Source organism: Schistocerca piceifrons, chromosome 4, assembly GCF_021461385.2.
Source record: "Schistocerca piceifrons isolate TAMUIC-IGC-003096 chromosome 4, iqSchPice1.1, whole genome shotgun sequence".
Classification (NCBI taxonomy): domain Eukaryota; kingdom Metazoa; phylum Arthropoda; class Insecta; order Orthoptera; family Acrididae; genus Schistocerca; species Schistocerca piceifrons.
The window spans coordinates 62,980,673-63,007,271 of record NC_060141.1 but is presented as its reverse complement, the minus strand read 5'-3'; the positions used below and the strand labels follow the sequence as shown (position 1 = coordinate 63,007,271).

Genomic DNA, 26,599 nt, shown 5'->3' with positions numbered 1-26,599 from the left:
AATGATATTGGGCCTCTCCTCAGAACTTTCAGTCTGATGATACTCTCATTGCAGCACTATACTTGCTGCCCTTTGTATGAAAGTTTTTCACTAACAACTCGTGGTCTTTTATCTGTAGCCATCCTGTTCTTGTTATGGCTCATCAAATGACCTTTAGTGCCACACAAACAGTATACAGTTCCAGATTTGCATCTGGTGGTTAAAATAGGAACTATTTTTTTGTGTACATCCATGAAGTGGGAGATACTGTCAAGAAGTTCTTGATAAATTTTTTTAGGGGGTGGGCAGCCACATACCACAATGACTCTCATTCCCTGTCACTCTCAGCTGAGCTATATACCAACCATAAGCAGTAGTTAAACCACAGTTTTTAAAAATCAATGTATATGGAATATTACTCTCATAATTAACACACTTTGAAATATTAAGTATTTTAAAATCTGTGCTTTATAAAACTCAATTTCAATGCTAGGTTAAAAATGCAGAATTCCTCGAGATTTTATGAAATTACTCTAATTCCGTGACATTTCCCTGATTTTTCCAAGTAAAATCTAAGTTCCTGAGAATTTCATGTTTTCCAAAAGAACCATAATCCTGACCAAGTTTCACTGCCATATGATAATCAGAGCCTACACTAGACCTCCAGGAAGGGGTGCACTTTAATTACAACTATAAACATGTGGTAGTTCACAATGGAAATGTCTGGCCATATGTGACAAGACATGTGCAAAGCATCTCTGAAGAACCACGACTACTGCTGCTTGCCTGGTTTGTGTGTACACCAACATCTCGCTCATCAAACACATTTCTGATACACTTCGTTGTCAAATTGTTCCTCAGTGTCTTGCAGCTGTCAAATTGTTCCTACTTGGCTAACTTCTGAGAAATAATTAGGATGGAACTCTTCAAGAACACATCCCATCCTCAGATTCCATACTACAATGTTTATGGTCTGATTGCATGTAGTGGAGCTTCACAAACTGCTGAATTCCTTAAGCCAGAGATAGTGTACAGTTCTGAAGTCATAATTATTTATGGCCATGGATCTAATCTATCAAATCCATAATATAAAGCTCATTTCAGTCTCGTGTTGTTTCATGGGGTTTCAGTTTTTAGAAGCGTCAGTGTAATGGATCAATCTCGTCATGAAATGTTATTCTAACCAATTTGTTCAACACACATGAATCTGCACTGTGCACTTATACTTAACTAACGAACTAGAAGGATTATACTGTCTAATGTTATAAATCAATTACTTTTGTAACATTTCTACAAAGAACAGATTAGCTTTAGTTGCATAGAGTTCAGTGGCCATTTATTAACACTTACCTCTTCAAATCGTCTCAATTCATTAACCCAAAATTTGGCTCTATCCCATGAAGCACGGTTAGTAATATCATAACATACAATAGCAGCTTTGGCTCCACGGTAATATATGCGACTCATGGCCTCGTACCTTGAATGTGTGCCATAGAAAAATCAAATCGTTAGTTAATATTACATTTGCATGCAGATTATTTTAGGCATAGGTGCTTAGGGTCTTACATACAAATCAGATGATGTACTTGCAAATGACAATATGATGTAGTCAAAGTAGAGAAACTTTCAGTTAAATATTTGTAAAACACTTGGGCAGAGTTAAAAATGCGGAATACTTGAAAACACTACATACTAATTTTCATTTGAACATGATCTGTATGAGCAAACCAATGAATTTACAAGTATAGTTACTGTATATACATACTTGTTTAAAACTGATTCCTTAAACAGTACCAGTTAAATAAATTGTTATTAATAACCTATCCGTTCTGTAACTCAACAGCTAGTTTGTAACGAATAAATTCTTAGTGTCTGTAACAATGAATATAATACTGAAAATTGAGGTAGCCTACTAGTAACATTATCCAGTGGATCATAAATTCGATCCTGTGCTACAGTACAATGAATTTATCAGTACCTTTCTATATGACTGAAGTCTTGACATTATTTAATGAAAGATTTTTTTGTTCACGAGTATCTATGGCAGATGTATGTGAATCATGTCAGACTTCAGTTCCTTTGTCTACTATTAGTAAGTGATTGCTGAAGATTAGAAATTTCCTGGTTGATTATCAGCCAGACACGTGTACCCACGCAGCTGGGGCAGAGCATATGCAACCCCACTGCACCAGCCGAGTGCATATGAGCAGGATGGCCAAAAGTTTTGCATTCACACAGAGTGTGTGCAATTGAGTCACTTGGCAGTTAACCTGTGTACAGGCTACACCTGCCCAGGTCCAGCTGAGGGCCACCTGGGAATATCATGAATGGTCAGACTTTTTTCTCATCCCTTTAGCACTTTTAAAACCAGTTTTACTTAAATGACTTTCTGGTTTCTATTGCTACTAGTGGTAAGTCAGGCAGCTGCAGGATTAAATGTCTGGCACTCATGAATTTTCAAACAAGCTAAAATAACCTGCTGGCATCAGAAGCAGGCAACAGTCATACACTAAAAAAAAAAAAAAAAAAAAAAAAACTGTACTTGCCAGGGGTTCAGAGGGGTTATGTACTGTGATGCAGAAGGATCATCTAAAATATAGCAAAAAATTGGGAATTTGTATCAATTTTATAGAAAATTAAAAACATTTATTAGGTACTACCACCATATATTATACGATTACCTCATACTGTAAACAAATATCTTATCAGAGGTGCCTGTAGCAATTTTCTTCATAAAATACCAGTCTATTCCTGTAAATATTAAGCTGATAGATGGCAGCTACTTAACTTAGCTAAGAAAGTAGCAGCTTTCTATGAAATAATAGCCTTTATACTAATTTAACTGACTCGGGCACAATACTATGAGGGTAATTCAAATAAAAATCTTAAAAAGTTCCATGAAAATTTGAAAAGTTGTATGACTGAGCTGGTCGGTGGCAGGAGTGCTCCTTGAGGATCAGAAAGTGACCGACAGGTGGCAGAGTGTGCTGCAATGCAGGAAAAGGCAGAAGCAGCCACAACAAGCACAATGACAGCACAGTACAGTGATTGTGTTTGTCATAGCAGGAAGTTTATTAGTGGAGTAGGAAGTTTAAAAGCAATATAACTTGTGGAGGATGCCTCAAGATTCAGGGAAGGCTCATTGCATAATCACTGATGAGAACATAGTGGTAGCGGAGGAACATGTACAGGAGAACAAATGAGTAACTCTGAACAAAGTAGCCACAGGTTTGAAGATTAGTACTGGTACAGAGCAGGATATTGTTAACACAGTATCGCACTCCAATAATGTGTCGGCAAGATGGGTGCCATGTCAGTTAATTGCCAAAATAAAATACCGTTGTTCCAATGACTTAAGAACTTTTGCACCGTTTCCATGTCGAAGGTGATTGATTTCTGGCAAAAATTGTTGCAGACAATGAGACTTGGGCCCACCATAGCAAAACAGAAATGAAAAGGTAAAGAAGAAACAGTGCCACAGTTATGTGGGCTGGGCAAATGCCCAGTGGACAGGACATTCCCAAAGCAGTTTTAAATGCCCAAAATTTGAGCATTTATGAAAAGTACTTTTTAAAGTCTTTACTGCTAAAACGCATAATTTAATAGTTAAAATAATGGATGGGACAACAGTCCCGATATTGAAAGTTAGTAAATGTTTACATTTATACATCTACATTGAAGTACCAAAGGAAATGGTATAGCCATGCGTATTCAAATACAGAGATATGTAAACTGGCAAAACACAGTGCTGTGGTCAGCAATGCCTATATAAGATAACTGTCTGGTGCAGTTGTTAGATCAGTTACTGCTGCTACAGTGGCAGGTTATCAAGATTGAAGTGAGTTTGAATGTGGTGTTACAGTCAGCATACGAGCGATGGGGTACAGGATCTTTGAGGTAGCAATGAAGTGGGAATTTTCCCATATGACCATTTAACAAGTGTATCGTGAATATCAGGAATCCAGTAAAAAATCAAATCTGCGACGTCACTGTTTCCAGAAAAAGATCCTGCACGAACGGGACCAACGACAACTGAAGAGAAACGTTCGAAGTGACAGAAGTGTAACTCTTCTGCAAATTTCATTGCTGGGCCATCAAAAGGTGTCAGCATGTGAGACATTCAATGCAACATCATCAATATGGGCTTTCGGAGCTGCCTTTGACTGCAGGACACAAAGCTTCACGCCTCACCTGGGCCCGTCAACACCAACATTGGACTGTTGATGACTGGAAACATGTTGCCTGGTCAGACAAGTCTCATTTCAAACTGTATCGAACAGATGGACATGTACAGGTATGGAGGCAATCTCATTACTCCATGGACCCTGCATGTCAGCAGGGGACTGTTTAAGCTGGCGGAGGTTCTGTAATGGTGTGGGGCCTGTGCAGTTTGAGTGATATGGATACCCTGCTACATCTCGATATGGCTGACAAGTGACACGTACTGAAGGATCCTGTCTGATCACCTGCAACTATTTCTGTCCACTGTGCATTCTGACACACTTGGGCAATTCCAGCAGGACAATGCGACACCCCACATGCCCAGAATTGCTGGAGTGGCTCCAGGAACACTCTTCTGATTTTAAATTCTTCCGCTGGCCACCAAACTCCCCAGACATGAACATTATTGAGCATATATGGGATGCCTTGCAACGTGCTGTTCAGAAGAGATTGCCACCCCCTCATACTCTTATGGATTTATGAACAGCCCTGCAGGATTCATGGTGTCAATTCCTCCAGCAGTACTGCGAACATTAGTGAAGTCCATGCCACATCATGTTGTGGCACTTCTGTGTGCTCATGGGGGCTCTACACGATAGACAGGTGTCACAGTTTCTTTTGATCTTCAGAGAGTGTGTGTGTGTGTGTGTGTGTGTGTGTGTGTGTGTGTGTGTGTGTGTGTGTGTGTGTGTTTCTTTGCCTTTTTTACTAAGAGTGAAAGGAAAGAAGAGAGAAGCACTTAGTTTTATTAGCATTTCAACTTGCTGTACTAGCGAAGGACACGTATCATCCTCATTAGCCAGACCTAGCTCCTAGAGATTCATCTGTTTGGTACTCTCAAAGAAGCAATGGGAAGCAGGCATTTCAGAAGTGGCAAAGATGTGAAAACCATGGTGCGCAACAGGCTACACATGTGACCAGATGAATTCTTTCATCACGGTATCTATGCACTTCCAAAAAGGTGGAAAATGTTCTTTCAATGTCAGGGAGTCTGTGTCAAAAATGACATGTAAATTTTTTTTTCATTGTTACCAATAGCACTTTTAAGGTTTCCATTTGAATCACTCTAGTAATATACAGCAGAATGTTTGTTTACTGTAGAGCACATGAAGTCTCAGAGTTGTTGCTTCTCTTTTGCTTACATATCCCTTGACTTTTTCTACATCCTTTTTTTAAAGGAGAGAAAGGAGGACAAGAGGCAAAGAAAAGCAACATAGCCCATCTCTCACAAAACAGAAAAATAATGCTAAACAATGGCTAGCTTACAAAAATAATTAGGTGCACACAAACATATTCTCAACTACTGCATTAATACCTATCACTAGAGATGAAGCTTGTATTTTTAAGGTGACAGCTTTCAATACTCTAAAATACTGAGTTTTCAAAATTTAATTTTCACAGTTGATCACAGATCAGTCACTTAAGAATTTCAAAGATTTTATCTCTTATGATTGAAACACAAGATACCCATGGAAGCACTTAAACTGAAGAACATGTACGACAACCAACTAAATCAAAAGTTTTACATATAATGAGACCACAGATTGACATTCATGGATTCATCATTAAACTCAAGGGATTATTCTTTTAATGATTTATACTCTGTGGAGTTAAATGATCACTTTTCATTCAATTAAAAAGAAGTCTGCTTTTTAATGTTTAAAATCTTTGCAACAATAATGTCATAACACAGCCAAAATAAGCTTTGTACAGTATCACACAAATGGTGCAGCTTTTTTTCAAGCATTTGTTTTGATTTATTTTATCTCACACTATTTAAAGCATCAAATACACATCAGACACAAATCAACTCTACTACAAGTGAGAAGGCAGCAAAACACTTCATTACCAATTAATCAACCAACAATATTTGTTCCCACAGTTTCTAGTCATATTTCTACTATCCATATGTAATACCATAGAAGTGAAGCCTGTCCTTGCTGCTGCCACTTCCTGCTGCTCTCATTCCAGTGATGAGCTGAACATTGACACTAGGATGGTTGGTCGTTTGATGTTTAAGGGAGCAAACAGCATGGTCATCAGTCCCTTGTTTCAAATATGCTCCATTCCGCTAATGGAACATCTCAGGAAAGTCAGAACAATAAAACGGAAAAAGGCAAAAACGTAAAAGGGCAGTCATGTTGTCATTGGTAAAAAACAAAATGAGGGAAGTCAGCAAGAGAACAAACCCAACGCTATGCTGAAGCAGCATAGGCAAGACCACCTGTGACTTAAAAGGTGCAACCGCTAGAATGTAGAAATATGTATGGGAAAAGGAGGCTAACCAACCCTTAAAAAAAAGGTAAAAACAGAGTAAAAGGGGAAGAAAAGAGGATCTCGGTCAGGGAGGTGAATCGGGAATCTCCAAACACGGCTTACAGTGGGAGACACCCAAACACTCACTCACCGCCCTGCCCCAACACCAGAGAGAGATTAAAAACCTTAAAACTGAGAATAAAAACCACTCTCCCGGAGGAAACCGAGAACCAGAGAGACCAACCGGGAAAGGTCAGCCAACATCAAAGGTAAAGTGTGCGGGAGTCTGTACTTAGCACGCAGAGCCAAAAGAAGGGGGCATTCAACCAAAATGTGGGCTACTGACTGGAAGGCTCCACAACCACGAAGTGGGGGTGGCTCATCACGCAAAAGAAAACCATGGGTCAGCCTGGTATGCCCAATGCGGAGACGACACATTGTGGCCGAGTCCTTTCGGGAGAGGCGAAAGGAAGAACGCCACAGGCCTGGTGTCACCTTAATTGCACGAAGTTTATTAGACAGGGGAGTAGCCTCCCAAGAATTGGCCCATGACTGTGCGAAGTGGGATTTGATGTGAAGCCGTAAATCCGCTGCAGGAGGGGTTACAGAAAACGGGGGGGGGGGGGGGGGGGGGGGGGGTAAGTGACTGCTCCCCCAGCCAAACGATCAGCGAGCTCATTACTCGGGATACCCACATGGCCAGGGACCCAAAGGAAGTCAATGGAACAAGCAGCACGGTGAATATCAGCGAGATGGTCATGGATGGCAGAGACCAAAGGATGGCGCGAAAAACACCGGTCAATAGCAAGAAGGGCACTCATTGAGTCCGTACCTAACAAAACGCGGTTGTGTTGGGACTGTTTAATAAAGGTAAGGGCCTGGGAAATTGCCATCAATTCTGCAGTAAACAGCCCACAGGTAAGTGGCAGCAGATGATTTTCCGTTCCAACAGAGGACGTGAAGGCATACCCAACACGATCAGCAGATTTCGAGCCATCAGTGTAAAAAACAACAGCATCCCGAAACTCCCATAAAATTTGGCGGAAAAAGGAACGGACCACCACCGGGGGGATGGAATCTTTCGGACCTCGGTGGAGATCCATCCGAATTCGAGGCCGAGGAACTAACCAAGGAGGGGTGGAGGGGAGGGAGCGAGGAAGACAGGACAAAGAAGGAAGCTGAAAATCAGAAAGGGGGGGGGGGGGGGGGGATCCCAGCTTCAACCAGGAGACTATCAACAGGGCTAGTAGGGAAGGCACCGGTGGCCAAACGGATACCACGATGGTGGACTGGATCCAGCACGTGCAGTGTGGAAGGAGCAGCTGAACCATAAACTTGACAACCATAGTCCAAGCGAGACAGAACTACAGCACGATAAAGACGGAGAAGGAGGGAACGGTCCGCACCCCAAGAGGAGTGGGCAAGGAAGCAAAAGACATTCAGTTTACGGAAACATCCTACCTTCAGAAGTCTGATATGGGGCAGCCAAGTGAGCTTGTTGTCGAAAAGAAGACCCAGGAAACAAAACTGTGGGACCACAGGCAATCATTGTGCAGCGAGATAGAGCTCTGGATCAGGGTGGATCGTAGTACGGTGACAGAAGTGGACCACCCGCGATTTTAAAGGAGAGAATTGAAACGTGTGTGAGAGGGTCCATGCAGAGGCAAGCCGTATAGCTACCTGGAGCTGCCGTTCTGCAGATGCCATCGAGGAGGAACTAACCCAAATGCAGAAATCATCCACATACAGGGCAGGAGCGACCAAGGGACCGACAGAGGCCACAAGTCCATCGATAGCAATGAGGAAAAGAAGGACACTCCAGACAGAACCCTGTGGGATGCCCGTCTCCTGGGTCCGTGGAGAACTAAAAGCAGTACCAACTCGAACTCTGAATGGCCGATGGATCAGGAACTGGCGGATAAAAATTGGGAGTGGGCCCCGAAGACCCCACTGATGAAGGGTAAGTAAGATGTGATGGCGCCAAGCCTTGTCATAGGCCAGGCGAAGGTCAAAAAACACTGCAACCAAATGGCGGCGCTGGGAAAAAGCCTGCCGAACTGCGGATTCCAAGCGAAGTAAATGATTGATTGGAGACCGTCCCTCTCGAAAGCCACACTGGTAAGGGGACAATAGATCCAGAGATTCGAGGACCCAATTGAGCCGACGGGCTACCATCCGTTCAAGTAACTTACAACCAACATTGGTCAAACTAATTGGCCGATAGCTGTCAACAGATAGGGGGTTCTTACCAGGCTTAAGGACAGGAACCACAATGCTATCCCTCCACTGAGAAGGGAAGTCACCCTGGAGCCAGATACGGTTAAACATCCGAAGGAGATGTTGCCGTTGTGGAGCACTGAGATGTTGAAGCAGTTGGTTATGAATGGAATCTGGGCCAGGGGTCATACCATGAGAAGAAGATAGAGCAGAAAGAAATTCCCATTCAGTAAAAGGTTCGTTGTAAGATTCTGACTCACAAGGGGTGAAACATAAGGTGGAAGCTTCAGCCCGCTGTTTTTGGTGAAGGAAAGCAGCTGGATAGGAGGCCGACGCTGATGCCACTGCAAAATGGGTCGCAAGATGTTCTGCGAGAACTAATGGGTCCGTACAAATGCCATCTGGGAGGTGAAGGCCTGGGAGGGTGGACTGCCGATGGCAACCTTGGAGAGAGCGAAGTGTAGCCCATACCCGTGACAGAGGGACAGTAGAACCAAGGGAAGAAACGAATCGTTCCCAACATATCCGCTTGCTCTGTTTGATTAAATAACGGGCTTTAGCGCGAAGGCGCTTAAAGGTAGAAAGGCTGGCTACAGATGGGTGCCTCTTAAAGTGTTGCAAAGCTCGACGGCGATCACGGATGGCAATGGCAATGGCCGTACTCCACCACGGGACTTGCCGACGACGAAATTGTCCAGATGAGCGCGGAACAGCAAGGTTAGCAGCGCGAACAATCGCGTCAGACACGTCACGTAGGACGTCATCAATACAACCCGACAAAGAGGGAGAAAACTCGACCTGTGCAGTATATAGAGGCCAATCGGCGCGGTGGAAAGACCAACGAGGTAACCTCTCCATCGGGGAGCGGGAAGGGAGCGTGATAATCAACGGGAAATGGTCACTATCACAAAGGTCGTCATGTGGCGACCAGTGTAATGAAGGGAGGAGAGAGGGAGAAGCAAGAGAAAGATCAATGGCAGAAAAGGTACCATGACCAGCACTGAAATGAGTAGGGGAGCCATCATTAAGAAGGCACAGGTCGTGGTCTGCAATAAATTGGTCTATAAGAAGACCTCGTCTAGATGGAAAGGCACTGCCCCACAAAGGATGATGAGCATTAAAATCCCCAAGGAGGAGGAAGGGAGGAGGAAGTTGCTGAAGAAGGGCAGTTAAGGCAGCAGGTGTAAGAGTCCTGTCAGGAGGGAGATAAAGATTGCAAACTGTGACCGCAGAGTCTAAGTGGACCCTAACAGCAACCGCTTCCAATGTAGTTTCAAGAGGAATCCACGTGCTAGCAATATCTGTACGGACCAACGTACAAACGCCACCAGAAGCCCGCAGGGGTCCGACCCCATTTCGACAGAAAACATGGAACCCACGGAGGGTTGGTGAGTGAGCATCAGTAAAATGAGATTCCTGGAGAACCACACAAGCTGCAGAGTAGGACAAAATAAGGGATTTCAATTCCAGAAGGCGACGATAGTATCCATTACAATTCCATTGGAGAATCACAGAACGATGGTTTAAATGGGGGCTGAACACGCTAAATCCAGTCATACCACCAGGTCCCCACCTGTCACCGACAAGGAAGGGGCGACATCCATGAACGACAGGTCAGAATCAGGTTGTGAAGTCGGGGAAGGGACCTCCTGTGACACCAGAGGCTCTTTGTCCCGGGACTTATGTTTCTTCTTCTTTTCAGGCTGAGATCGAGGAGGGCTGTGTGGCATAAAGGAGCCAGCTGCAGCAAGATCAGGAACAGAAAGAGACCGGGCGACCTGGGGGCAGACAGTCCGCGGCGGCAGACCTTTGGCCTGGAAGGTGCCGGGAAGGGGGATCCCAGGAGAGGCGTCCTTGACCGGCAGACACCAAAGGAGTGGGACACTTCTCTGGTTGGGGAGGGGGAGCAGCGCCCAGAGGAGAAGGCGTGGGAGCCGCATGGGAGGGGGGGAGGAGAAGGGTCCGGGATGGGGGTAAGGAAGGGGGAGGAAGGGGTGTAGATGTAACCAAGGAATAACTAGATGTCATGGACACAGGGTGAAGTCATGTATATTTCATACGGGCCTCTGTAGGTTAAACGATCGAGGGACTTATACTCCTGTATCTTTTTTTCCTTCTTATATACTGGGCAATCTGGTGAACGTGGAGAATGACTACCATGACGATTTACACATGCAGGAGGGGGAACACAGGGAGTCCCCTCATGGAGTGGACGTCCACTGTCACCACAGAGAGGGGCCTGCGAACAGCGGGAAGTCATGTGTCCAAAACGCAAGCACTTAAATCACCTCATAGGAGGTGGGATGTACGGCTTCACATCACGTCGATAAACCATAATCTTTACTTTCTCAGGGAGGGTATCCCCTTCAAAGGCCAGGATAAAGGCACCAGTATCAATACGATTGTCTTTAGGACCCTTCTGAACACGCCGAACAAAGTGAACACCCCGCCGTCCGAGATTGTCCCAAAGTTCCTCATCAGTTTGAAGGATGAGGTCCCTGTGAAAAATCACACCTTGTACAATATTTAGAGACTGGTGGGGGGTAACAGACACAGGAATTGTGCCTAGATGGGTACAGGCACGAAGGGCCGCAGATTGGGCAGCTGAAGCAGTTTTTATCAGCAACGAACCCGACCGCATCTTGCTCAGGGAGTCCACTTCGCCAAACTTGTCTTCAATGTGTTCCACAATGAATAAAGGTTTGGTATTGATGAAAGTATCTCCATCAGTCCTGGTGCAAACTAGATAACGGGGGAAAGGTTTTGCCCCTAGCCGACGGGCCTGACCCTCTTCCCAGGGGGTAGCCATGGAAGGAAAGGCCGAAGGGGCAAGAGAAGCAGCACTTGAGGAATCAGTTCCACGCAGAGAGACAGCCGCAGAAGAACGGCCAGAGTTCTGGACCCATATGCGTTTCATTTGCATAGCGTCCGTCCTGATACCACCCACTCCGATCAAGGGCGCTCCTCACGGGCGCCACCCAGCCACAGCAAGGGCCGTCTGGCACGGCGGCCATTGCCGGGAGTTCCGATGCTCCAGGATGATGAGCAACCACTCCAAGGCATGCATGAGGAGGTCACAGCTCAGGTATCAGAAGTATGATCCCTGTGTGTTCAGGGGGCTCAACCAAAAGGGTACATAGCGACCCCACCACGCGGGCTGGCTACCGTGCTGGCTATGCACCCTAGTATCAGACAACAACGTGAAAGAAAAGGTGGAATGCACTAGGAGGGCGCACGTCGGAGACACTAGGTAAGGTGCTCTTCCCCAAATGGCTCACACTACGGAGGAGAAATTTTGTAATGGAGGTCAAACCCCAGAGGGGGGCCAAGGAATGCCAAAAGGAGGAGATGATTATGCAACAAAGCCGAATTGGAAAACCAACAGAACCAGGAGGATAGCGGGGGCCAACATAAGCAAGGACACCAAGAGAGGGAGAGGAGAGGGCGAGGGGAAAGGAGCAAGGAGGGGAACGGAAAGGAAATGCAGCCCTGGAGAGAAAGAAGGCTGCAATAGCTCGGGGCCCCGTGCTCGCCACGCACGTATCCACAAAAGAGTTGTGGACCCCCTGGGGGGATTGACACTAGGGTAGTCACTACCTTGACATTGCAGTCTCCATCTTAGTTGTTGCTGTGCCACCATCTACTCTAGGATTACGGGTTCTCCGCTTTGTCACACCTCTGTCTGAAAGCACCGCACATACTGCGTTGCTAGTCTTCACCATTTTGCCTCTTGTCGCCGACCTGCCAGCACATGGTCTCTCAAGCATAATAACACAGAAGAAGAGATAGCTTTTCATTTAAAGGCACTGATCCTCATCTTTTTTTCATTTTACTATTAGCCATAAAGTTTTGGGTCCCTTTGCTTGTAACTATGCCTCATATGCATCCAGCAGGAAGGCCCTGCTGAAAGCAGTAGCGATGATCCCATCAGGGCATGCAGGCAGCTGTACAAGCTGCACATTGAGGCAGAACATTCACACAGGCCACCCTTGAGGGGTGTAGAGAAGCTGAAGCCTCACAATTCACTATTGTTAGCAGTTTTCCGGCAGTTACCTTCACCCCTTCTATCATGAAGAGATCTACTGTAAAGGCACTGATTTTCTTGCAAATAATGTTGGTCACACATGCTTGCAAGCAGACAATTTTGTGTTGAAAGTGGCATGTTTGAAGTTACATGGTTGCACAAGCACTCGCATCGAATCAGTCTACACAATGAAGAACAAAAAGATCTGAATCCATGACACAGGGGTTAGCAGAATAATACTCTGATAAAAGAAGAATTAATAGTTATTATGATAAGGTGTCCACACTCTGGTAAAGGCGAGGAGATGACTGAGGCATTTGCTGACAGTGTGAATGATTGTGCGTGGTACTTTTAATTCAGGAAGGGAAGGGCATTTAATGCTGTCTCAGCACTGGATATATTTATTGATGGTATCAATCCACAAACTAGCAGTAAAGTCACAGTAGTGTCATAGTCCTCATAAAGCAGTCCATTTAGTGATATTGTGAGAGGAAGCTGGCAATTCGTCTCCACACCTTCGCACAATAGTGATCTGTGTCACAAATTACTAATGACACAAATTGCAGACAAGTCACAGTGTCGACATATGTTGTGCTCCTTACTTTAATCGTACAAAAATTTGACATTTGGGTATTAACTACCCTCAGTCATGGAGCAGAGCAAACCTTGGTCATGGAAGATCCCTGAACTACAGAGGCAGTGGGAGGATAAACCAGCGAGACAATTGGACACGTGCGATCATCCGTCCCAGTTCCCAGTAAGAACTGTAAGCCCCATTAACTTTCTTTGGTCACAACAGGTGGCAAGTGTGACTGTATTGGGGAAGATGCAAGGAAGAAAGGTGACAGTTTCTGTGAAGTTTGGAAGGTAAGAGATGAGGTACTAGCACAAGTAAAGGTGCAAGGACAGATGGTGAGTCTGTATCTGGACATTTCTTATTTCAGGGCATGACAAAAGGTAGTCAAAATCCTGGCAAAGAATGCAGTTCAGTTGCTCCAGTTGTGGGTGGTACTGAGTCAGAGGGGAATGGTCCTTTGTGGCCGACAGTGGAACTTTGGAAGGTGGTGGATGACTGTACAAATAAAGCATGGGAGATTGTTTCTGTAAAAGGTTGGGAGGGTAACTTTGATCTGTGAGACCCTTGGTATATTTGGAGAGGAATTGCTGATCACTAGATGTAACTGCCACATGTGGCTAGGCCATATGAAAGGGACTTCTTGGTGTGGAATGGTTGACAGCTGTTTAAGTGGAGGTACTGATGTCCGTAAGTTTCATATGGATGGAGGTACTGATGTACCAATCTTTGAGGTGGCGGTCAACACTGACGAAGGTGGCTTGTTGGGTTGATGAGGACCAGGTGACATGAAAAGGGGAGAAGGTGTTGGGGATCTGTAGGAATGTGGCCAAGATGTCTTCACCCCCAGTCCAGATCATCAATGATCCTGAACCATGTGAGGGATGTGGATTCGTGGAAGTTAGGAAGGATTCCTCTAGATCACCCTTGAATAGGCTGGCACAGGATGGTGCAATGTGGGTGCCCCATTACCGCACCATGAATTTATTTTTAGGTGATGCTTTCAAAGGTGAAGTAATTATGGTCGAGGATACAGTTGGTCAAGTTGACCTGGAAGGAGGTTTTAGATGGGAGGGCAGGCTATGAGTAAGACACTGAGTGTTGGTCTACAAGAGCAGAGATTCTCTCAGTGAGGACACAGTAACCATCCACAACAGAGCATCCTGAGCAGTTGGATTTATGGACTTCATATATAGAAGTTTGTAGAGTGGGGAGTGGTAGGTGTGAGGAAAAAGTTAGATTCAGGGGAGAAGTTCTGGGATGGTCCTACAGGTTTGATGACAGACTGGAGATCCTTCTGGATTTCTGGAATAGGGTCACTGTGGCAGGGTTTATAGGACGAATCTGACAGCTTGTGGAGTCCTTCTGCCAAGTAATCCCAGTGTTTCAGAACCATAGTAGTGGGACCTTTGCAAACACTTTATCCAATACAAGATTTTTCCCTACATTCCTATTATGCAGCTCTGCAGGTATAAATGTCTTGACTTTCTGGTATCCTTAGCATGAAGATGTGCTTACCAATCACCTGCGCTACCTGTGAATGAGTGTTAGCAACTGCACAACTTCCCCATTGCAAGGGACGCTTTGCAGATGTATAATACTAGGCACACTCATGATCCCTACATCATTAGCAAAGACTGCCTAACACATTCCACTTTGTCACTATCTGACCTTCAACACTGTTCAAATTATGAATTATTTGTGTTCAGACTTAACTTTCCGAACCAATATCTCCAGCTGTAAAATCAGTCTCGTCTTAGTTCAAATTGTAACACTTTCCTCCCCGGGAGTGATAACTACAGTCCAGGATTCTCTAATCTAGTTAGCAACAGCTGTCTGTTCTCCATACCTGCACAATTAACTTTTAGCGTAATTTGTTTTAATGACCACCTTGTTTCTCAGTCTTAGAAGGTTCCCTTGAACAACAGTGGTCTATTATTCAATAATTACCACTGTAATGTGATCTTACAGATCAGTAAACTATAGGCTTTTGCATATATGGTATTAACCATGTTACCAGCAAATGAGCAGCCCACAGTCCACAAATGGGGGCATTGGTGTGGATCGCACTGCAGCACATGCAAATGACTGGCTTCACCAAAGGTATATGGTGGCAGTAATGTTACCTAGTTCCATCTGTACTACTATAACTCTGCTTTTCATTTGACTACCCACATGGCTCATATACACACTTATTAATTAGCCTACTTTTTCGTATTTGTTTACCAACATTTAGGTATTTCGTGGAATAGCTGCAGGTACTAACTGAGAAACTTAAAACCAGGCTACGGTCGCAGACCATAGGAAAATAAATCTTGAGGGAATACCTTATAGGGCAGGAAAAGATCTAGCACATACCTCACACATACATTTATCTAGAATTTAGAAATTAAAGGTTGTCTTAAAAGCTGCAATATCTCAGTATCTGATTACATGTTCAAGCAAATGGGATAAATCTCAAATCATTCTGTTAATGACAGTGCAGTTTAGTAGCACACTAGTCTCCTATTTTAATGTAATAAAATTTCTTAGACGTTGAGTAATGTGTCGTTGAGTAATGTGTTAACATTACTTTACACAGAACAATTATGTGGGGCAAAATGCCTATTGGCATCATCACAGGATAGAGTTTAGACTAGAATCCCTTCAGCCTTACTTGATAATTTTATTAATGTATTCTGTGGAACAAACTGAACTCATGTTCTACTGCATTGGTCATTAAGATTACACTGAATGTAAGGTTTGTCATGCTATTCCTTCTATCCCATGTGACATGGACCTCCTTTTGCACGACTTCAGAAGCAAATATCTTAAGCTCAGTTTCCCCAATTTTTTAGTGATTCTCATAAGAAGCTTAATTACTTTGCAATTTAAAAAAAAGGTAAATATACATTTTACCCTCCTAACTGTAATTCACTAAGACACTCTGAGCTTATATTGACATAACAGAAATAGTCCAAATCAGCCTAAACCTACATCTAAACTGTCATTTTTTACTGTTTAAAACACCATCATACACCACCTCTAATGCCCACGTAATGGAGTTCCGGACCATAGCTCATGAGAAACCAGGCAGGGGAAACCTATCTCCAGCAAACGTGCAGCCACCTCATCGGTGCACTCACCACGTCACCTCGCCTCACAGTACCTCTCCACTCATCTTCACAACTTTGCTTGTAAAGGCAGGATGCAATGTAAATAGCCCTGTCACCCACTGTTACCCAGCAATGTAAATTTACGTCCCTTAACACTCCAAAATAGTTGCAATCATTCAACATCATTTAGTCTGTAAGGTCCCTATTAGTGTGCACTACCTGTCCAAGGGACAGTTCAACAGAAACACATTGTAAAGTCATTCCTACAGAAAGAAAAAGGAATGTTCATGAGGCCACAGTTTAAAGGGAATAAGTACTTACAAAATTTTTGGCTGGAAAGATTCTGCTTGTTACTAGACTGCTTCCATTGCTCACTGCCCTGTACAGGTCAATGTTGTTGGCTTGACAGAGCTTCCACATTGGAAGCCTGCTGACAGACATCTAGCAAATATTCATCTACAGCCCTCAAATAGTGGAAGTGTGGGAGGATGACCAAGTGCGGCCACAGTAGATGGGGGCAGAATGCTGGGCTGGATTGGTATTGCACCCTCTGCAACTGGCTATAACACACACCTTCCTGCATCTCCTTGATCCACTACATCTTTTAGCTGTATTGGCTCCCTGCGAACACTATGTCTTTCCCAGATGCATTTTATATACTTCCAATTATGCAATAAACTAGGCAATGTATCTTACTGATTTCTCTGTTCTTCTTTAAAACTTACTTCCACTGGGCATCCACACATCAGTCCTGTTTACTGTCACAGCAGTCACAAATTAAATGGAAAAGTTTGTCTTGCTTCCGACTTTTGCCGATAGGTGGCAATGGAAAGAAACAGATCACAGATGTCAGGCAGTTAGTTTGGACCTCGGTCAACATAACCTCATTCAAACATCAGTTGATTTGTGTCTGCATCATAAAGTTGTTCTCGATTGAAAATGTCAGTTTACGAGCCTAATTCTCGTCATTTGCGGGAGGTGTTACTGTTTTGTTTCAATATGAAGAAAACAACAGCTGAGTCTCATTGAATGATCAAGTATGTATGGTAAGGACACTATTAGTGAAAGAATGTGTCGTGATTGGTTTCAACGCTTCAAGAACAGAGATTTTAACGTCTTACACTGGCATAGTGGTGGAAGAGAGAATGTTTTTGAAGATGCAGAACTGGAGACATTGCTCAGTGAAGACCCAGCGTAAAACTCCAGAAAAATTGTCACAATTAGTGGGAGTGGGAGTGACACAGCAAGCCATTTCAAAACGTATCAAGGCAATGGGCATGATTCAGAAAGAAGGAACTTGGGTCCCGTGTGAGCTGAAACCAAGAGACATTGAACGACGTCTGTGTGTTTGTGAACAGTTGCTTCAGAGGCAAAAATGGAAGGGATTTCTACATCACATTGTGACCAAGGACAAAAAATGGGTTCATTACGATAACCCTAAACGCAAAAAAAATCAGGGGATATCCCGGCCATGCTTCCACGTCGACGGCCAAACCGAATATTCACAGCTCCAAGATCATGCTCTGAATTTGGTGGGACCAGCTCAGCATCGTGTACTATGAGGTGTTAAAACCAAGTGAAACAATCACAGGTGCTCATTATTGAACACAATTAATGCATTTGAGCAAAGCATTAAAAGACAAACAGCCGAAGTGCAGCGAGAGGCACGAAAAAGTGATTTTGCAGCACGACAATGCTCGACCACACATTGCAAAAGAGGTCAAAACGTACTTGGAAACGTTCAACTGGGAAGTCCTACCCCACCTGCCGTATTCTCCAGACATTGCTCCCTCTGACTATCACCTGTTTAGATCAATGGCGCATGGCCTGGCTGACCAGCACTTCTAATCTCATGAAGAAGTCACAAATTGGATCGATTCGTGGATCGCTTCACAAGATGAACAATTTTTCGATGTCCGAAAGATGGGAGAAAGTAGTGGCCAGTGATGGAAAATACTTTGAATGATAATGTGTAACCAATTTGTTTCATTTAAGCCTCAAATGTAGTCGAAAAAACGGTGGAAGCAAAGTTGTACACCTTGTATATTTAGAACTAATGAGAGTAAAATCATCACGCTCTTAATTACCCATGAAAGACAAAATTCCAGTGCAAAAATTTTATACATCATAGTTGCCAGAAATGCTGTTATACACATCACTGTTTTTCTCCCATAAAAACAAGTAATTCCAAAACAACTGTCAAAGAAATTTGACACAGTCTAGAATTGTAGAAACAAAGAAGTGTGAAAAACTCCTAAACTCATTGCCTCTTTACTTGGAGCTCCTCGGGGCAGGGTGGTTTATCAATGGAATAATGAGAAGGAAGAGTACTTAAAGTGATGCAGGAAGATCTATAGATGTTTACAAAATGTCCGAGAACAAATTAACCAAGTTTCATATTCACTGTTGTAACAAAAAGTGCCTTCTTCAAGCTGACAAAAGCTGAAGATGGTTCAGTTAGCACGAGTGTTATTCACATGGATTTCAGTGGGACCTTCACTATTGTTTATTAGCATGAAGTCCAAAGCCCACACTGGAGTAATTAACAAATCACTATTTACACAGCAGTGCCTCACACTTTACCAGTTCACTTTCGTATGCTATAATATTTGATTCTCTGCAAGACAATAAATTAGCTGCTCAAGCTTTTAAACAGAAAATATTTCAGAGACAAAGAAATAAATTTCCTAAAAATAAAGTGATTTAAATATTCATGAACTAGTGAACATTCCAAATTAGCCGATACAGCTTTTCAGCAAAGAAGACTGTGGTCTTGGGTAAATTGGCATTTCGTTTGTACATTCCTTGCAAAAGGCACTATTGATGGTATTGGAGGAATGGCGAAGCAACATGGGTGTGAAAGGTAGACAAGCTCTCATTACAGATCGATAATCTTTTGTGCGAAATCAATAACTCAAAAGTATTACAGCAGTTCCGGCAGAGGTTAAAAGCCATGCTGACCAGTTACAGCAGCATTGGAAAGACATCAGATCTCTTCAAACCACAACAACTACTCCAGTGTCCACACCATATGGGAATATGTGAGTTAAAATGTGATGTCTGGGAAGATGGTACACTCTTCCATATCAAATCTATTTCAAGATATAGCTTTGATGAAGAAACACTAATTCTTTTACAATCAGTTCAGTGATGAAACCTTTTCCTTGTCTTCTTGTTTGGTGGGTTACTCTTAAACTAGAATCTGAATGAGGACATTTGCAAAAATTACTTGGAGGAGTTGCCCGTAAATATTGTGGAAAAAAAAAAAAAGGAAGTTTTAGATAAATTCTGAGGGGTGTAAGAACTAAATTTGTATGGCTAGAAAAGCACGATACTAATGAAACTGACATTTCCCAAGTGGTGTCTGCTTTATCAAGAACCTATCACAGATTTTCGGGAAAGGTTAATTTTTGCTGAAATGAAATTAAACCTTTTAAACTAAATTTGTGGTCAGTTACCTAAATGCTCTTCATTTATTTATAAATATATCAATACCCAATAATTTTAACATTGTTAGGTACATAACTTGAGACTAAGTTGAATTAATGTGTTACACCTCTACCACTAAAATGTAACATCTGTAGCATTACTCTTATTTTATAATAGCCGTTTTAAACTTATTCAATATCTAATATTTTCATACATGCTGTTCCTTGTATTTCATATTTATAGGACTTGTTCGACACAGAAATATGGAAGCGTCCGATCCCACCCGTCTGCTTTGACCCATGCCGTCACAAATATGGCGGAAACAAAAAACAAACACACACACTTTCCACAAGAAGCCTAATGACACTAACGGGACAAGCGCGGGAAATGGGGTGTTTTGGGTGGGGGGCAAACTAAATATAAACAAATTTAGATGCCTTGCGTAGCTACAACGTGTAAGTGAAGACAGCCATGCATGAATACCCACCCACCTCCCCAGGGGTCATAACCCCTGCAACCCATAGAAGATAAAGATGCTTCAGTAGCTGATTAGTGTTTTTTGTCTTTTTTTAAAAAAATCTCACGGGATAGAACGAACAGATCAGAAAGATAAATATAATTAACTAAAACAGAAATTCGAGGAAACAGATAATTAAAATAAGTAATAAGTGTTTTTAAAAAAAAAAAAAAAATCTCACGAGATAGAATGAACAGATCAGAAAAGTAAATAAAATAAGATAAAACAAAACTGGAGACAGCCACACTCAAACCAAACTCCGCGCCGTCATGACGTCACACACGACAAGACCCTTACGTCACGGGTCAAAGCCGACATGTGGGATCGGACGCTTCTGTCGACCCTTCGACACCATTAAGATTTACTGTGTAAATGATCTGCAGAACAAGAAGTTACCTAGTACCACAAATTTCTTTGCACAGAAGAAGCTCAAAGATAAGAATTTCAAATACATATGTGTGTTATTTTTGATATTCTGAATTACTACACAGGTTGCTTCGCAAAAGCTTGGCTGTGTAGTGTTCACCTTAAGGCCTAAGTTTAAAAAAAACTGCCAACATTTGAATTATTTTCATGTTAATACTTATTTTCAACTGTACATATATTATATCCATACCAATGGAATCGTCTCACATGCAGAATTTACCATATATTTCTGATACTGCCGCAACATACAAAAGCTGAAGTATTTTGATAACTTTCATTCAATTAACAAAACACATTACCATGACTACCAGAAAGAAAAGGCTTCAATTCTAGCATACCGTTCACTGCCTGCTGTGTCCCACACTCCAACAGTAAATTTTTTCCCTCGTAAAGTCACTACCTTGGCTGCAAAGGCGGCGCCAATGGTCTATAACAGATCACCACACTTTTAGTACTAGCTGCCTCAATCCAGCCAGAAACAAAATCATGACTATGCTAAGTATAAGGTTTTTCTCCTATGTGTAATTATACATAGCGGAATAAAATCCTGATAGGTACATGTAACCCTTCAGAAACCTATCGTGATAATTCCACACAGACCCAACAGAGATTAGATTAGGCTTAGATCAGCTGTAATTTTCGTTCCAAACAATTCACAGGGAGAAGATTCTCCAGGATGTAGAACATGTCAGTAAGACAAAAATACACAAATATTTACAAAGAAAAACCTGCATGGTAATGTTATCTTCGACAGATATCAAGTGAAATGTTCTTTGTGGATATGAAATAAGTAAAAAATTCTTAAACATTTTCGTTTGAAATGTAAAAACTTGTCACAAAACAAATGTTCATTACCCTCAAGTGCTTACAGTTTTTTGGCTATCATAGCCATGTATCATCAGGTCGAAAAATCATTTTGTAATACATTTACAATGATCCCATTACTGCAATGAGTTAGTTAATGTCAGATAGTACTCGAGTTATTTGATATTATTAGTAACATATACACACACAAGACCGCTCTGATAAGAATTTGATCAATGCAATGGGAACTGGCTACCAATAAATCTTTTAGGATCCTCAAACTGAAGTTGATAAGCAGTTACACTTTTTATTGCCCTGGCGACTTACTGAACGTGCGTGCTCCTGAATAACTAAAATCATTTCGAACTAAAGCGAGTGATTGAGTGTACAAAGATTGTTCTTATTTCTAGCACTGATTCCATGAGCTGAGCTATCGGTCTGAAAAAGATGAATATTTCATTAGCGAATAAATATACTGGGAGAAGCACCCGAGTTCACACAGCAGGTAATTCTTATTACGCTTAAGCTTCGCCTTATGAGTTACCCCAAAAAACAATCCCGTATGACATTATGTAACGAACGTAAGCAAAGTATACCGTGGATCCTATGTCAAAAAATTAGAAAATTTTTTTTGGATGATCGGTGGGGACAATAATGCTATCAACGGATAACCAAGAGGATTATGCTTTAAAACCCGATGAAATTTTTTGAAATAAAACAAATTTATCAACAGGTCATCTTGTCATTTCAAGTTATGAACAAACATCATATGACACACAATATACCAAGTAAATATGCCTAATAAAACATCATTCGTATATACTGTATACGCAAAAGTAAAATGACATTTGTGTATAAACAATAAACTGAAACACACGTACATTTTGATATGGGAGATTACTCCTAAATCGGTCGTGGACATATCTTTCAAGAAGACTTGTTTTACCTACATATTCACTGCCCAAAAGAACAACTTTCACGTCCACTTTACTCATAGTCACTTCCCCGGTCCTCCCTTTTCATATTTGCTGCTATTACATGAGTCACACCAATCACTTCATGCTAAGGCTTTGCCTCACAGAACTACCAATACGTTACAAAGCGTATAAGTTGAAGATAAAATTACTTCATACAGATTAAAAAAAAAAAAAAAAAAATGCTATGAGAAATAGTGAAATTTCTGTAAACAGTTACATACATTATCTCAAAGAGGAACTTACTGCGTCTCATTAAAATTACAGATATAATGCGCTACCACAAATGTAAGCAATAAGCATAAAAGTAAACGTTCAGATTAATTTATATAATTTTTTAAATGCTGTTCTCATTTCTTACATGAAGGTAGCATTGATGGTCCAAGAAATATAACATAGAATTGTAAACGAGGGTTTAAATCGTTTAAGTGCTACGTTACACAAAATTCAAGTCTACCAAATTCACTGAATAATAAAAGAAGAACATATTATGGCGAGCAGTGGAAATGGGTGAAAACCCTGTCGGGTTTTGCAGAATCTATATTTGTATTTATTTTGCATCCATGTCGCCGGCGTACTGATACAAGATTTATCTAGGAAAGGAAAATAGATGGATAAATGCAGACATTAGAAAAGGCCTCACAAACACTTAACTTCCTCAATTCTTTCCAAAAACATCATACTGATTTACAGTTCCTAGATCGCTATCAGTGGTACGAAAAGACCTACAGGAGGGTAATGTATATTGCAAAAAAACCTTTCAATGACAAAATAACATACACTGCAGAGAATAAAAGCAAAGTAGTATGGTATGTCATAAAATATGAAATTAGAAAAGGTAGGCACAAGTAGAATAATATATGAATCAAAGATGGAGGTAAGGTAATAGAAAATCCTCAAAAATTTGCAAATTTTATAAGAGTTTATTTCTCTGACATTACAGAGGAGTTCTTTATTGTTTTTTGTTTTTTTAATTGGCTTCTAACATACAAACTTTTTAGCCATCACAAAAGTTCTTTATTTACATTCACACAGTGCGTGTCAAAGGGTATGTCCCATTGTATTAGTTATTAGGATTTTTTCTCATTCTATTCACCTTTAGAGCACAGCAAGAACGAGTGCCAAAATACTTTTGTGTGTGCTGTTGGTAGTCTAATCTTAATCAAAGAGTTCACGGGTGTATTGTTGGTACATAGTGTCCGACGGGTACAATATTTCGGTGATCAGACAAGTCGCCATTGTCAGTTGCGCTGACGAACTGCGCTCCTGACTTTTTTTTCCCCTCTCTGCCCTGAGGGGGCAGAACGGGCTATTTTAGAGCTTACTGTTTGCTCACTTCAGCCATGGGTTTTTATCATTTCCTTTTATTTCATTTATTTTCTTTTTCTTGCCTGCCTGAACATCATTTGGTCGCAGATATGGAAAAAGTAAATGTAGATGGATATGAGCTTTCGGCACATGTAAGTAGAAGCACTATGGAGAGGGGAGAAGTTGCCATAATGTTACAATTTATCATAGTGTGAAAAATTTAGAAACTAAAAAATTTTGTGTAGAGCAACATAAGCATGTGAGCTTAAACTAAATAATGATACTTTTGTAATTGTAGCCATGTATAGGGCCCCACTGGGAAATTTTCAGCTATTTTTGAAAAAAAAGGGTTGGATTCTTTGTTGTGTGGTCTGTCAGACAGAGGTAAGAAAATTATTATTGGTCGGAATTTCAATATAGATTTTCTGAAAGAATCCAGTAGGAAGCTTCACTTTAAAGTATTACTTGGTTCTTTCAATTTGACAACTGTTATTGAGAGTCCTACTCGGGTGGTACAGGAAAGAAGCACACTGATAGATAATGTTTTTATAGATCAAGATAAATGTGATCAAATAAAAACTTTTCCAGATAAGAATTGTCTGTTTCATCATAATGCACAGTTAGTTACAGTATATGAGATAGCTCCATACAGTAAAGCAAAACAATCCTCCAAAATAGTGCATTCAGTTAACGATATGACAACTGTAAATTTAAGGGAAATCTTGCAACACTTAGACTGGGATGAGGTGTACAGGAAACTTGATGCTAAGTTAAAATTTAACCTATGTCGTAATACCTCTGTGAGAATTTTGGAAAGTGTGTCCCTAGGAAAACAGTAAAAGATATCCACATCTACATCCATATGGAAACTTTGCAAATCACTGCAAGGTGCCTGGCTGGGGGGTTCATCAAACCATCTTCACAATAATTTTCTTTTATTACTCTCTTAAACAGCATGCAGAAAAAACGAGCACCTATATCTTTCTGTGTGAGCTGTGATTTCCCTTATTTTATTATGATGATCCTTTTCTCCCCGTGTAGGTCAGCATCAACAAAATATTTTCGCATTCAAGAGAAAGTTGGTGATTGAAATTTCGTAAAAAGATTTTACCATAACGAAACACGCCTTTGTTTTAATGGTGTCATCCCAAGATCAGTATCATGTCCCTGACACTCTCTCCCCTGTTTCGCGATAATGCAAAACGTGCTGCTCTTCGTTGAACTTTCTTGACGTATTCCGTTAATCCTATATGATCCCAGATCATGCAGCAGTATTCCAAGAGTATGGATAAGCATAGTGTGGCTGTCTCTTTAGTAGCTCCGTTACATTTTCTAAGTGTCATGTCAGTAAAACGCAGTCTGTGGTTTGCCTTCTCCACAACATTTCCTACGTGTTCTTTCGAATTTAAATTGTTTATGATAGTAATTCCTAGGTATTTAGTTAAATTTACTTCCTTTGGGTTAGACTGATTTAACGTGTAACCGAAGTTTAACGGATTACTTTTAGCACTCATGTGGATGACCTCACACTTTTCATTATTTAGGGTCAACTGCAATTTTCGTGCCATTCAGATATCTTTTCTAAATTTGTTTTGATCTTATGATGAGTTTACTAGATGGTGCACATCTGCAAACAACCTAAGGTGGCTGCTCACATTGTCTCCTAACTCGTTCATGTAATAAAGAACAGCAGAGGGCCTATAACACTAACTTGGGGAACACCAAAAATCACTTCTGTTTTACTCGATGGCTTTCCAACAATTTCCACGAACTGTGACCTCTCTAACAGGAAATCACGAGTCCAGTCACATAACTGAGGCCATATTCCATAAGCTCGCAATTTCACTACAAGGTACTTGTGTGGTATAGTATCAAAAGCCTTTCAGAAATCCAGAAATACGGAATCAATTTGAAATCCCTTGTCAATAGCATTCAACACTTGGTTTGTGTAAAGAGCTAGTCGTGTTTCACAAGAACGATGCTTTCTAAATATGTACTGACTGTGTGTCAACAGACCATTCTCTTCAAGGTCATTCATAATGTCTGAACACAATATATGCTCCAAAATCCTGCTGCATGTCGACGTTAATGATAGGATAATAATTGTAAGAAACCATCTAAAAAGCCATGGCTTACGAAAGAGATAAAACTATCCTGTAAACAGAAGAGGGAAATGTATCTTAAAGCTAGAAGGGGTAATGATACAGAAACATTAAACATTATAAAAACTACTGCACTGTATTAAGGAAAATTATTAAAAAGTCCAGATGTATGTGGATTATGACTGAGACTATCACCACTCATAATAAAATTAATACAATTTGTAACATTGATAAAAGGAAATCAGGCAATCGAAAGCACAGGAAGACTATTTCTATGAAACTCAATGAAAAGTTTGTTAACAGAAAGTCAGAAGTAGAAAACATTTTAATATTCGTTTTTTAAATGTTGTGGAGAAAATACGATCCAACTATTCACAATAAAATGCAAGGCTATCTATGGAGAGGCAATACCCATGCAATTTGGTAAAATTAAGACCCCACCCATCTCTCCTACTGAAATTAGGGAAATAATAAATTTAGCCAAAAGTAAAAGCTCACATGAAATTGATGGCATTTCCAACAAAGTACTAAAAGCTTGAAACTTCCAGGCAGCTACTGTGTGCCAGACCTAGACTCGATCTCGGGACTTTTGCCATTCGCTGGCAAGTGCTCTAACAACTGAGCTACCCAAGGACGACTCACTACCCGTCCTCACAGGTTTACTTCCGCCAGT

The 26,599-nt window shown here is 41.5% G+C and overlaps 1 protein-coding gene across 2 annotated transcripts in view; it reads right to left on the bottom strand.

Annotated features, from left to right (window-relative positions):
• Positions 1–22,637, bottom strand: part of LOC124795764 (ras-related protein Rab-24-like) — a 54,355-nt gene extending 31,718 nt beyond the window's left edge. The window contains exons 1-3 of one of the 2 annotated variants that reach the window (XM_047259848.1): positions 22,424–22,637; positions 21,077–21,165; positions 1,330–1,456 (exon numbers count right to left, since the gene is read on the bottom strand). In XM_047259848.1, coding sequence (XP_047115804.1) covers positions 1,330–1,456; positions 21,077–21,165; positions 22,424–22,537 — 330 coding nt within the window. In that variant the 5' untranslated portion in view covers positions 22,538–22,637. The remainder of the gene's footprint in view (positions 1–1,329; positions 1,457–21,076; positions 21,166–22,423) is intronic. The other variant, XM_047259849.1, reaches the window with a different exon arrangement.
• Between the last annotated feature and the right edge of the window lie 3,962 nt (positions 22,638–26,599).